We start from the raw sequence: 14,321 nt of genomic DNA, 5'->3' as shown, positions 1-14,321 counted from the left end.
CAGTTTGACTTTCTGCCTTGATTCTGCTCTGGCAAATCAGAAGCACCCCTCCAGCTTTTCCAGATGTAGTCTCAGGGATCTTCATGGACCCCTTCTTTAGGAGGTATCTGGTAGCTCCATGGGAATCTCAGAGTTTCTGGTCCTGATTACTGTCAGTGTTGGCCTGGCTTTGCAGTGTGAGATGCCAGCATGAAGGACAGCAGAGGATGAATGAGTGCATCCAGCAGGTGTTGGACCACACATCTCTGAGAAAACTCCATAAAAGCTTCACCTTCCAACCCAGCCTGGTGTTTTGTGCCCCTCCAGTGGTGCCTGTGCATTACTGCACATTTCCTGATGGGTTTGGCAAATAGATCCTGGGACCAAAACCATGTTTGAGCAGCCTAAGTGACATTTTTCCCCGTGACCCCAGACACGGTCTGGGTCTCTGCAAGAGCTCCACGTTGAATTTGCGTTTCTCCTTGTTTGTCCTTCCAGGATGTCCAGAGGAGACATGGCCAAGCCTCTGCTGGGCCAGGGGGGCGCAGCGGGCGAGCGCAGCCCCCCGGCGGCGCCGGCCGGGCGCACGGTGGGCGTGCTGGGCAGCGGGGACTTCGCGCGCTCCTTGGCCGTGCGCCTGGTGCGCTCCGGATTCAGGGTGGTGGTGGGCAGCCGCAACCCCAAGCGCAAAGCCAGCCTGTTCCCTGCTGCGGCAGAGGTCACCTTCCAGGCCGAGGCCGCGAAGAAGGCCGACATCATCTTCGTGGCCGTTTTCAGGGAGCATTACTCCACGCTCTGTGACCTGGCTGATGTGCTGGTGGGCAAGATCCTGGTGGATGTCAGCAACAACACGGAGATCAACCATCACAAGGAATCCAACGCCGAGTACTTGGCCTCCCTGTTCCCGGCCTGCACCGTGGTAAAGGCCTTTAATGTGGTTTCTGCGTGGACGCTGCAGTCGGGTGCCAGGGATGGAAATAAGCAGGTATTGTTTTCTTCCAGCAAGGGATAAATCCCAGCTGTTTCAGCAGCTCAGCTCTGGCAGCATCAGCAAATGGCCTTAGGCTCCAGGAGAAGGAGTCTTGAGTGCCGGCTGGGCATCCAGAGATCACCCCTTAGCTTCTGCATTTCTTTGTTCAGAAATTAAATACCTTCACTCAGTTCACACTGTGTAGTCCTTGGAGCATCTGCCTGAGTGAAAAGTATTATTCAGTTTTCTGTTTATCTAAACAGAGCCAGTGAGACAAACTGGCAGTACATGCATGAAAGGAAACCTGCCCAGGAGAGAGGTCTTTGGCAGCCATGGTAAATCCCTGTCAAAAAGCCTGCCAGGAATTATGATGCTCAGTGGAATAACATAGGCTCCCTGTGACACAGAATCCCTCTGGATGCACTCGATCCCAGCAGCCTGATTTCTTTGCCCCATGTGTGTATTTCTGTTCCTTGCAGGTTCTGATCTGCTCAAATAACCAAGAAGCCAAGCGCACCATAGCAGAAATCGCTCAGGTCATGGGATTCACCCCCGTGGACATGGGCTGCATGTCATCAGCCTGTGAGATCGAGAACATTCCCCTGCGCCTCCTGCCAGCCTGGAAAATCCCCATCTTTTTGGCTCTGGGGCTTTTTCTTTGCTTCTTCACCTACAACCTGATCCGACAGGTCATCCACCCGTACATCAGGGAGCAGAAGAACAAGCTGTACAAGATCCCCATCGAGGTGGTCAACACCACGCTGCCGTGCGTCTCCTACGTCATGCTGTCCCTGGTCTACCTGCCCGGGGTGCTGGCAGCCTGCTCCCAGCTCTACTACGGCACCAAGTACAGGCGTTTCCCAGATTGGCTGGACCAGTGGCTGCAGCACAGGAAGCAGATTGGTCTCCTCAGCTTCTTCTGTGCCGCCCTGCACGCCGTGTACAGCCTGTGCCTGCCCATGCGCCGCTCCCACCGTTACCTGTTAATCGAGACAGCTGTCAAGCAGGTAACGGGGGTGCTCCTCAGGTAGCACCTGCAGGGATCTGCTGAACTCAGAGATGCACATCTTGGGTGGTGGGCCGAATATCTTGCATTTTTCATTCATTTTCCAGAGGTGTGGGGTAGTGGGAAAAAGCTCTCTAGGAGTGCTTGCCCCACAGGTCAGCCGCATGGCACAGACTGAGCACTCGCCTGTCTGTGCTGAGGAGCTGCCATCTCCCTGGATACACAGCTCCCTCTGCATTGTTGGCCAGGGCTAGGGTCAACACCCCATGCCACTGCTCCCCAGAAACACTGACTTTGAAACCAGCCTTGCCTGGCACTGGTGTCTCTGAGGCAGGAAAAATGCTAGGCAAGGGGAAATCCAATGGTAGGAGGAGTAGAGTTCCCTTCAGCTCCCAAAATCTTGGGAGATCCCTGTTTGTTCACACTGATGTTCATAATTGTGCCTGCTGGAGTAACCAAGTCATATCCCAGAGAGGGTTGTGTGTCCTGTGCCTGCAGGAGTTTAACAAAATGGTGGTGAAGAGCCAGTTATATAAGAACAAGGAAATGGAAAAGGACTTTATTGCTTTATGGACACTCTCAGCAGTGTTTATCCAGTGTGAGATTGCTGCCTTCAGGCAGGTCAGCCAGCTCTGTTGTACCATGGGAAGATGGGATTTGCTCTTTCCTGCCCCTGGCTTGCCTCTGCTCCTCACTGCTCCCTCCTGGGATGGCACAGGCTTCGTGCAGCTGAGGGGAAATGTGATCAAGGGATTACCCCACAACCCCTCTGCTTTCTGTGCTGGGGTATTTGGCTGAGTGATTCCAAATATTTGTTCCAAAAAGGAGGGAAGGAGCTGTTGGGGGCAGAGGGGAGCAGGATGGCTGGTTTGGGCAGCAGTGGCTGTTCAGAGCATCCATCAAACACCATTCCCAGCCTCTCAGCTCCAGCCTTGAGCAGGTTCTTCTCAAGTGCCACAGTTGCACATTAATCTCAGGCAAGCATCCTGTGTTCATTTCCCCTCTACCTCCTGTTTTCTAGCAACATCTTTGTTTAGTAAATTAAACCCATTTAATGGGCTAAAGAGGACGGTTCTAAATGTTCCTCTTTGCCATGCAGTATAAAACCCATCTTCCCTTCCATTAGCATGAACAATTTCCCCCCTAAATGCACTTAAAACAAAGGTTATTAGGAGACTACTGCATATTCAGGCATCTGTATTTGTTTTCATGGCTTGAAACTGAGTTCTCATTGTAATTATCTTTCCAAATGTGACTTTGGGGCTTGCTGCTGTGGTTACAGGCATGGGAGCTGAGAGCATTCAGCAGTTCTTCCCAGCAGGCTTCAAATCAGGTATAGCTTTGGCCGAATGGCTTTGGGATAAGAGAGCATTTCCACATCTCCCAAACAGGCAAATGGTGCTGGAGGTGTGAACAGGATCCAGTGCTCATCCAGGAAACCTGCTTCCAAAACCAGAACAGATAAAACTCAGTTCCTCTGTCCCTAAGTGCCCCATTTTAACAAACCTTCATTGTCATGCCAGGCTATGGAGAAGAAGATGACAGTCTGGGTAGAGGAGGAAGTCTGGAGGATGGAGATTTATATCTCTGTTGGAATAATTGCCCTGGGCTTGCTGTCGTTACTTGCCATCACTTCACTTCCATCCATCGCAAACTCTCTCAACTGGAGGGAATTCAGTTTCATTCAGGTAAAGTTGATATTTGCTGATGCCAGAGGGTGATTCTGCAGAATCAGAGTCAGGCCCTCACACAGACAGGGCAGGGCTTGACCTGCTTTCCCAGCAGGGCAGCTGTGTATTACAGTCAGCAGCAAAACCTCCCCCTGCACCCCAGAGCCACAGATCCCTCATCCAGGGGGTGAGACCCAGAGCAGGAGAGGGGCAGAGGGCTGTGGTGTGTCCTGGGGCTGTGCTGCTCTCACACAGGGCTTGTCCTGTCTAGAGAGGTGCTTTTCTCAGGACAAGGGAGAATACAGCACCAGGCTGTGGAGGGCAGGCAGGAACTCGCTGTGAGCACAGCTGGCTACAGCACACAGATCTGCCCTGGCTGTTCAGAGAGAGTGAGCTGCTCAAGAGGAGAGAGCCTGGGAGGACAGTGCAGGGGAAGGACAGGTTTGGCAGAGCTTGCATGCACCCAGGTGTTCAATGTACAAGTTCAAAAAGGCTTAGAGTGGTCTGTAACCTGCCAGAGCCCACACAGCACAGAGAACTGGGTGTGATTTCAATGAAAAGGCCATGGCTGATTCTAAAACCTGCAGAAAACTTTAGTTTTTCCCCAGTGGTTTAGGAACCTTCCTCCACTTGCAGTGATGGCCAAGCTCCCAAGGGCCAAATTCCCTTGGTGACCTGAGTCTGCCCCCTGGGATTTTCACAGACACAGTATTCACTGGCTGCAGCTTTTTCAGGGATGCATTTGGAGCCAGGCTTAGGGCTCATTAATGGAGGTAGCAGAGAATGAACCTTTCAAGTATCCCCTGCACATTAAAGCTGATTTTGAGGCCAGATTCCACTCACTGTGCCACAGTCATACCCCAGAGCCCTAAAATTCCTTTTCACTTGTGCCTCCTGCAGCAGGGCTGCTTAGCATGCAGCAGGCTTTGTAACCCCTGTGGCGCCCAAGGTGTGTGAGCCCCCCCAGGACTCCCTTCCCCTGCATCTCCCCTGTGGAGCCTCCCTTTGCACCACCTAACCCTTCCAAAGGGGAGGGCAGGGCTCAGGGATGCAGAGGTGAATATCTATCATCCAGCCTCTGTTAAGCTCTGCTGAAGCTCTTCAGGGGTATATAAATAATTCAATATTCATTAGAGCAGGAGTTTGAAGTCTGCTCCCCTGCTTCTCCCACGAGTGCCCCGATCACCACACGAGCAATCCAGTTTGTCTTCTTTCCCCTCTTGCTGTGGGCTAGCCAGTAATTATTTACACTGAGTAGAAGAGCTGCACCAGGAGAGCTTGACCCCAAGAGATATCCCTCGAGGAGAAGGGAGACTGGCTCTAAACCTCTGTTTCAGACTGGACAATGGGAGCATATTAATTCTCACCACTGTGTCTCAGGGGAGGGCTGCAGCTGCTGGGACACCGGATAAATCAGTCCTGACTTGCACATCTCACACCTGGAATCCCAAACGAAGGGAAGTGTCTCCTTGCAGCCTGGAAGGAGGCTCTGAACCCCCCTGCATTTTTCTTTGGCTCCCCAGGCAGCCTGGCAGCTCTCCTGGAGGGTGCTGGCCTTGTGTCATGTAACACAAACATTGTCGTGGCAGGCCGTGCGTGTAACACCACTGTCCCATCTGCCCTTTGGGACCCCTTCCCAGCCTTTCCAAGGCTATGTCAGCACTGGGACCAGACAAATTCGTGATGGTCAGTTCCAAAATAGCTCTTGGCTGTCCCACATGGGAACTGGCTGGCTTAGTTCATGGAAAGATACTCACACCTATTTCTGTCTGCATGGAATGAAGCGTGACAGTGTGACACGAGCTCCCAGCTGATCACAGGCAGGAGAGACATAGCTGGTATTGTGCCTCTTCGTGGAAATACCATGTAAAAAGAGCAGGATACAGATATCCTGGCATGTTAGCTTCCATATTACTTTTTTTTTTTTATTAGGATCTTTTAAATTATTTACCCCTCAATAAGTTGGTGGTACCTTTCTTGAGGAAATTAAAGGAGCAGCTACAGCTACTGCTTCCAGGCTCCTGAGGTTGTATTCACATAGCTCAGAGTGAGCCTCCCTGAATTAATGCACAGTGGCACTGTGCAAATACAAGGGGTGAAGCATGAGGCTGCTTTCTCAAATATTTGGGATTTCTAGCACTTCTGCAGCATAAAAGAGGTGAAATGCAGATGCCCCAGACAGATGCCTTCCAGAAAATGCAGCAATTTGTTCCCATCTCACTTGAACTGGATGGTGTTTGAGAGATGCTGTACCAAAAGCCACATGTGAGGCAAATTCAGGAGTCACTTTAGTCCCCTCCTTACCCAGAACTTTTCCAGCAGCCAGTGTGTACACCTGTATTATTGGCATATACTGCCACAGTATTAAAATACACATCTGTTGCCTGACAGGTCAGAAATCCCATTTGTATTGTTGCCAGAGTTATAGGCAAAAAGGTTAATTTTCACAGTAGCTCTTGTACATACTCAAATTTCAATTAAATATAGTTAAATTGGATACACAGTTCCCCTGTGTGTCCAGTTTTAACAGAAAATGTACAGGATTGAAACACTGGCTAACAGGAATGATTTGTATGTAATTCAGCTTATAGGAGACATTTTTAACATTCCCCAGTGATTTACAAATCAACTCTAATTGCCTGAGAAGTAAAAATGTGTATGATTGCCTTTACCTTCCTATCCTGAGGAGCCCTCCTGGAATTTGAAGGTTGAATTGACCTGGTTTCTTTCATAGTTCATGTAGCATAAGATGTAAAGAATCTGTAATCAGACCTTTTCTAACCCTCCTGTTGAGGCAGTGTGAGGGGCCAGAGCTGCTCCATTGAGCTGATAATTCCATAGTACTGATGGCTGCACAAGTGTGAAGCTTATCTGGGTCAGGAAGGGGCTCTTTGCTTTCAGTGCTGCCCAAGCATTTCTAAATGAGCCACAGGTGGCTGGATCACCTTTGCTGAGGTGTTACAGGGAGCCTGCAGGCACCAAGGCAGTGGCAGAGGTGGAAGAGTTAATGCAGAATAGAAAATACATGCAAAACCTGCATCAGGAAGATACTGCCTTCATACAGGACCTTTCAGAGAGCTTTAACACCCTACAGGGCTGCTGGCCCCACACTCCCCATGTTGTGACAGTACAAAAAAAGCCTCTGCCACCGTTGAAAACAAAACCCAGAAAGATTTCGTAGCCAGGAACTGCATGGAGGATCAATGAGAGCTCAAGAGTGGTATCAGGTCTGAGCACTTTGGCAAATCAGCCCCCTGGGCTGCTCAGCAGGCTCTGCATTGTGCTGCACTGAGTGTATATTGAGCTGTAAACACTGAGCCAGGCTGCAATCAGCAAAGCTTTGGGTTCTGTGCACTTACAGACCTGCTGTATCCAGCTGTCTGGGGGGTGCAGCCGTGCCTTCAGCCGTGCATCAGCACTGGGAGCCCCTGTGCTCACCCCAGGCAGCTCCTCATCTGTGCTGAACGTGGATCAGCCCATTGCTGCTGCCAGAGGAGCTGCCAGCCCTGCTGCAGCCACAGCACCTTAGCCATGTGTTTGTTGCCATGTGTTTGTAGCCAGTTAGCCTTTTTGTTTCATCCCCACCATCCACACACAAAGGTCAGTCCGTCACAGAGTGCCTGTGATGGTTTGTCACCTTTTGTCCTATCAGTTTCCTTTCCTGCTCTCCCCCAGTACCTGCAGCTGTTTAAAGAGAAACTGTAGAGGCACAGGGTAATTATCTCCAGCTCTGACATCTCTGCCATGCACAGAGCCCTGCTTGGGCTGACTGGATGCACCCCCTGCCCAGGGCAGAAAGCTTCTGCTCTTGGGTTCCCTCTGTCCCCTTTTCCCTGCCCTGCTTTGCCAGGTGAGTCCTGATCTGGTACTTCAAACCTTTTGCCACCCTGGGGTTTTTTTTGCCTGTTGGAGAGAATCTTGAACTATAAATGATGGATGATCTGTGGGTCAGGTCCTGCTGTTAGGTTCAACTGGGACCACAGCATATTTCAGCAAACTCCTCCTTAATTTTCCAAATGCAATTATTCTTGACCCTGTTGGGTTTGCTGCTTGTTACCACTTTGGCTTAGGACATGGACACAGCTTCTGGTAAGAAGGACATGAAAGAAAGGGTGAGTGTGAGCTTGCACACAGGACTAAGGCTCAGAGTCCAGCTCTGTTCCCTCTTCCTGGCATGACCTTGAGAAATGCTCAGCTGTAACACAGAGAGGAGTCCTACCCTGCCTTGGCAGCACTCAGTGACACCCACATGACTGCCAGATAGATACTGTAAAAGTGAAGTACCTAGATCTGGTAGCACATTTTAGAGCTCTCCTTCCCTCCCTTGCCCAGTCCCCTCAGCTGCTTAAAATATTAGCTCTGAAGTTTAGAGGAGTCTTGGTTTGGTTTTTTTGGTAATAACGTGCTACATTTTTTAAAGTTGTCTGGGTTTTTAAATTGTTTCTCAGTAATCAAAAATAGAAGGGGAATCTATGATTTGAGTAGTTCTTTGGGTGAAACTGTTTTTTCAAAAGATGATGAATCCTTCCTCCCATCTTGCCCTGGTTCCTTATTTCCCTGCCATGTCCTCTTTCCTGGACATATCTTCAGGAAGACTGGGTTTCTTGCTGATCTCTGCACCAAGACATATATTTTGGCTTTGAAAGGCTTTCTTCCCTAAGTTAGGGACTAACTAAAATTAGCAAAATTTTCCCTCTCTAGGCATCTTGAAATTTGTTATTTCAGGCTTAGATAGACCAAGCATTCAAAGTCGGACAGCAGAGCAAGATGCTCCACCTGCACTTTTCCCTGAAAATACAGCAGCAAAGGCCTGCACAGAGGAGAACACAGCGAGTGCCCAGGGCTGCTGAGTGCCAGCAGGCAGTGGGAGCTGGCAGGCTCAGGAGCCACCACCTCTGATGCTGGCAGGAAGCCCTCAGTGAGGGAAAGAGTTTAAAACCTGTCTTTGAGAGCAACCCTCAGAGGGAGCTGGAATTACTGAGGAAGAGTTGTCCCTGTGGGTGCTTGGGAGCATGATCTCAGCTGAAAATGGGGGAAGTTCTTGCCTGTAGAACAGGGGCTGTGTTCTTGCTGTTTCACTGAGTGGATAAAGGGCTCTTCACAGCCTTTGAACCAACACAGATCTCTAAGACAGAGGAGGAAAGCCTTGAGGGCTGGTGCTCACCTCAGAGCAGAGCACTTGTGCACAATCTCATTTTCCTGTAGGTGACACCACTCACCTGAAGATGTCTGCTCTTTGTGGAGCTGTGGCATCACCCGCTTCCAGCAGTGCCAGCTGTGGTCCAGAGCCACATCACTGCTGCTTCATGCTGCTGGTCAGAAGGGACTGGCTCAGCCAGCCAGGGACTGGCAGGGCAGGGCTGGCAGGGCAGGGCTGGCAGGGCAGGGCTGGCAGGGAAGAGCTGGCAGGGCAGGGCTGGCAGGGCAGGGCTGACAGGGCAGGGCTGGCAGGGCAGAGCTGGCAGGGCAGAGCTGGCAGGGCAGAGATGGCAGCTGCAGCTCAGGAGGAGCCCTTGGGAGCTGCCTGTGCCCCCCTGCCCAGCTGGGGCTGGGGGCTGCTGCTTCACAGGCTGCAGAAGCCCTCTTCTCTGCTGAGCTGGCAGCATCTTCTGGGAAATTCCTGCTGAGCTTCCAATGTCACACCTAACCTCTGATTTGACAAAGAAAAGCCCAGTCTGGCACACTCCCCAGGAAAGGGTTCCAGCCATGTTTTATTGAAACACAGGAATACCCATTGCTCCCTCTCTGTCATGTACACTTAGAAAATGATGTCAGAAATACAGGGAGACAGCCAGGCACAAGGCACTCTGCTAACTGGTGTGTGTTTCTTTTCCTTTCAGTCCTCCCTTGGATTTCTTGCCTTGGTGATCAGCACCCTGCACACGCTCACGTACGGCTGGTCGAGGGCCTTCGATGAGAACCAGTACAAATTCTACCTGCCCCCAACCTACACCCTCACCCTGCTGGTCCCATGCACTGTGATCATAGCCAGAGTCATCTTCAGTTTGCCCTGCATCCAGCACAGACTTCTGAGGATCAGGAGGGGCTGGGAGAAGGGCAGATACGTCAAATTTGTGCTGCCCAGTGCAACGGGGGAATTCTCGAGTGGGGAGACCTCCAGTAATGTCTAACAGCCCCAGCTTTCAGGATTTCGAAGCACTATCAACATTTCTAGGTTCATAGGTGTTTCTTTTTCTTAAATATATGTATGTTTTGGTAAATGGTATTGTTGATAAAAGAATAAAATTTGTTGACTTTAGAAAATGGATGGCCATCAAACTTAGGTTAGACAGTTGCAGTTAAATTATATTGCTGATTTGCTAGGACAATTATTGCCTTAAAAGTGACTGTGAGAGCCAAGCTAGCAGCACTAATATACATGGAAACTGATGGACTCTCTTAGTCAGATCAGTCACTGGAGGTGCTACCTGGCAGCTCCCCAAACCAGTATTTCTCAGTTGCTTTCCTAGCTGCTCTCATAAATTTCAATGCCTTTATTTTTTAATACAAGGTTGCACAGATTTTCTGGAGTTTATGACAGCAAAAATACCCTGCCTCTTGAGTGTATGGATCAATCAGGGCAGTGAGGTTTAGAAAGATCAATTGCCTCTAGTTTTGTTCTCCTCAATGAACTCTGTGGACAAGTCAGTACAGCTATATTCATGTTACTGTGACAGCAGATTTTACTAAAATCATCAAATCTGACAGCAAGCCCGGTATCCCTGTTCTCTCAGATACAGACAGCACTTCTGCTCCTGGAAGCAGTGCCTGATGCATGTTTATAAGCTGAGGAAATAAAGCACCTTTTCCAGGAGTATAAAAGCATTTGAGAGAAAGACATCCCCAATTCCAGACGTCTGATCTGCAGTGCTGCCTCTGAGAGGACAGCTACTGCTGCATGTTCTCTGTTACACTGAGCCAAAGTTTCAAGCAGTATTTGATTGAAATAGAGCGAGGATAATTATTGGAAAGGCCTGGTGCTTCACAAAATTACATGCAGAAAACCAAGGCCTTCCAGCTGGCCTTACATCAAATAATAGGGTGAAGCTTTTAGAAATGGCTGTCACCTGAACATTCCCATTTAAGCAAACAAAACAGCAGTTCTAAACCCACTGGTTTCAGTAGCAATAATAAGATCTTTGAACAGTCCTGCAAAGGGATCATCAAGTCTTGACCACAAGATGAAAACATGTTGTACATTTGGGCACAGTCCTTCATTGCCTTACACTTTAAAAAGTCCCTTTCATACAAAGCAGGTGTGAAATGCTCTTCTGGCTTCACACCCACTGTGGACAGGGCACAGGGCAAAGATTTCTGTCCTAATTTCATGTTTCACCTATTGCTTTCTATGAAGTTCTTACTCTTTATCAGAATAATTTTTTAGGTTTTGGACATGCAAATCACCAAGCAGTGAATGGACAGCCATTCACTAAAGCTCATTTAGAAGCAAGCAATTGGGATGACACAAGAAGACTACCTCAGTCAGGTCAGGTACAAGGACATGCCTGGAATGGCCTCATTTTCCTACAGTTAAGGAAAAGACACTCAGTGTTCAGTGTTGCTTTGAGAAACAAGAGCTGTCAGCACCAAAATAAGGTAGAGCTTGTGGGACAGGGAAGTATTGTTCGCCCCAAAAGGGCAGGGGGAATTATCAGCTTTGGGGCACATAAACCCTTCTGCAAGCCAACATTGCATAACCTGGAAGAGTTCTACACAGACAGAGACTCATAAGAATTCCCTGTTTAGCCTCAAGCAACTGCAGTGAGTAATATTCTCCAGATATTGCTCATGTGGCCAGTGATGATATTGACTGTTTGTTCTTGCCTAACACTTACAGTAAGATCTCCAAGTGCTGCTTCTGAGGGGAAAGCTCAGATTTCATAATAAGGTGACTTTTTTGTTGTTGTCTTCATGGGGTTTGGACAATATGGTGAAAGTACCATTCTTTACCACTGTCCCCCTCAGCAAGCTGAGTTTGTTAGGTTCCCCCATCCAGAACTTAGCCCAGATTGGCACCTGACCAAATCACTCTTCAAGCAGACTGATGACCCAACAATATTTATTTCTGGTTAGGTGATAAGTTTCCACATGGAATTGAGACAGTTTCAACTGAATATAAGTCAACCCACTCTAATTTAACTCATCCTTGAGGGAAGACTGGATTGAGCAAGCCTGGTTTTTTAGTCATCTTTTCCATTTCATCATCAGGCAAAGACAACATAAAAGCACCAGTTTACACAGTTTATGGTGTATTTCAATGCCTTTTTCCCCCCCATCTAGGTTTCTTTTCACATCTTTAGGTCAGGCAAGACTACTTTCTGGTGGCCAAAAAAGATCAGGAGGCAGAAAAAGAGCATTACACAGGCTGGCAGGCATTGTTTTCAAGGGGAAAAGAATGGTTTATTTTGAGTCACTGCAAGGTTAAAGACTCACCTTTCTGCCCAGCAGAAGGTTTGCACCCTCGCTTTGTTTACAAGACTTCCATGCCTACAAACCCTTTCCCATGGCAAAGGGACAGTTCCTAAGAGCAGAGGGGCAGTCAGTGAGTCAGCATGGTGCTTTTCAGATGGACACAAGCCCAAAGGGACAGACAAGCCAGCTCAAAATCCCCACAGCTACTGCAGCTCTACAGCATCTAAAGAACAAAGCTGGTCAAGGGTCTCCAGGTAATGCCTGGTGTGCCAACAGGTGTGCCAACAGACTGGCCAGCCACCATCCCTTTTGGAAACCAAAACCAATCCTTAAAGACACTGAATAGCATTTCACATCATGCCCTCTGTATGCATCTGGTCCTGAAAACATGGCACACAACAGTTTGAGTCGTTTCTTCTGATTCTGGCATGCTGGAAATGAAAGTAAGGGATTTTTCAGTTATCTTTTCCCTAAGCATTTTTGATGTGCAAAGGACATTCAGTGAGATTAGCTTAAAATTCACCATTTAACTGGTTTTGTACTTGAAGTTTTTCTCTCTGTATATATGTACACACACACACACATAAATATATGTATCTTATTGCAGAATATTTAGCTTGAATGTAAAAATCTTTGTATTTTATTTTCTGTACTGCCTACTATGTGCCTCTGGGATATGTGAGAACCAAATGAAGAGCTGTAAGAGTGAGGCCAGTTTTAATCTCTGGCCTCTGTAGTTATATAAAGATATTCTGAACAGATCTGCATAATTATATCAGAGCTCGTGTGAGTCTTTTTTCCTGCCTCTCCCCAAACAAAACCATTACTTTAATGGCAGTAGTAGAGTAGTGTGATTATCTAGAATTTAACCACTAAGAAATAAAACCCACTACAGCCAGCAGCTTGTAGAATCTCATTGTCAAGGTAATAAAATGATCGTTGCTGTGGCCCATGGTGCCAGGGCTCAATTACAGAGTTCCTGTGAGTGTGAGAGGGCACAAGTGTGTGCAGACATATATTTCATTACAGGGGGTTACTGATATTATACAGCACTTGCAGCATAGGATCAAACAAGCTTAATTCACTAAATAGAAAGTGCTGTTGATATAGAGTCCAAGGAAGAAGGAGTTCCAAAGAAAGATGGAGTTTTGGTACTATAAATTTGTTCTCTGCTTCTTAAGTCACTTTTTCATACAAGTGGCACGCCAGATCAACCAACTTCTGGATCTGCAGCATTGCATTTTAATGAGCTAATTTGTAAGTTGATTTTAATGAGTTCATTTAAATTCCTGAGCTGAAGATTAACCTCTGCAGGTACAGTTCTCTCACTCCTTCAGATTTATAATACAAAGTTTTAAACAGTGCAATTGGTTTCTTGCTCTTAAGGGATTTACTCACAAAGTGATGTATCAAACTATAGTTGAATCTTCGGGGGGATGCACGTGCTTCAGCACCTCTGTGCAATATATTTCCTGTATTTCAGTCTCTCCAACATGACCAGCACAGCTACAATCAGCAACAAAACCTGGTGTTATTCTTGAGCTCTAAATTTCCCACACTGAGCTAGCAGGATTTGCAGACTGTGCCTTGGGTTTGAGGAATGAGATTTGTTACACTAGGACAGTTTTTTTTTTTTTATCTATTTATTGTGCCTCAATAAGCAGCATCAGTTTTGCAGAATTTCTGCACAAATTGGGGGTTTTTTTGTGTTTGTGAGAACCATACACATTTTAAAGCTGAGCACAGAATACACAGATACCATCTATGATCAGGGACAGCTCTTGTTAGCAGAGCATGTACAGGACCTTCATAATCAAAGACTAAAAATAAGCATTGTCTGGAGCCACTCAGGAGGATCACATACCACAAGCCATAGTATTACTGAAACCTTTCAAAGACTTAAAGTGGCACGAGTGCATCCTCCTAGAAAAATAATCTGCTTTAGATTTAGAAATCTCAGCACCAGGGGATGCACTACAGCTGCTGTTCCACTGGGTAGTTACTCTTGTTACCTGTTTCCATATCTGATCTGCAATTAGCCACCTTCAGCTGCTGCCTTAAAGAGCTGTCTGCAGCCAGATGCCTGCTTTCAAGTAGCTGTCTTGTTCAGAACTCTAGAAAACAAAGTTGCTGTGCAAGATTCAAGTCTCTGTTCTGCAAAACCAGTTGTATTTGATTTGGGAGGCCTGGGGCAGGGGAGTAGCTGTGAAGAAATGGCCATGATGGTAGCTGCTGGGATATAAAGCTATCATGGCTAGATTTCTCTGACTCTAAAGCCAGCTGA

General features: G+C 47.8%; 1 protein-coding gene across 1 annotated transcript; it reads left to right on the top strand.

The window, feature by feature from the left end:
- Positions 1–478: 478 nt before the first annotated feature.
- Positions 479–12,984, top strand: STEAP3 (STEAP3 metalloreductase). Its single transcript, XM_058027854.1, has 4 exons — positions 479–964; positions 1,429–1,956; positions 3,479–3,643; positions 9,466–12,984. The coding sequence occupies exons 1-4, from the start codon at positions 479–481 to the stop codon at positions 9,754–9,756; spliced, it is 1,470 nt and encodes a 489-aa protein (XP_057883837.1). The 3' UTR covers positions 9,757–12,984.
- The last annotated feature ends 1,337 nt before the right edge of the window (positions 12,985–14,321 follow it).

Source organism: Melospiza georgiana, chromosome 7 (genome assembly GCF_028018845.1).
Source record: "Melospiza georgiana isolate bMelGeo1 chromosome 7, bMelGeo1.pri, whole genome shotgun sequence".
NCBI classification, from domain to species: Eukaryota; Metazoa; Chordata; class Aves; order Passeriformes; family Passerellidae; genus Melospiza; species Melospiza georgiana.
Note: the sequence above shows the minus strand (reverse complement) of the source record. Positions and strands in the feature narration are given on the sequence as shown.

Coding starts and splice junctions, on each gene's coding strand:
- STEAP3 (XM_058027854.1), top strand. CDS start 479: ATGTCCAGAGGAGACATGGCCAAGCCTCTGCTGGGCCAGGGGGGCGCA. Junction 965..1,428: donor CCAGGGATGGAAATAAGCAG/GTATTGTTTTCT, acceptor TGTTCCTTGCAG/GTTCTGATCTGCTCAAATAA. Junction 3,644..9,465: donor GGGAATTCAGTTTCATTCAG/GTAAAGTTGATA, acceptor TTTTCCTTTCAG/TCCTCCCTTGGATTTCTTGC.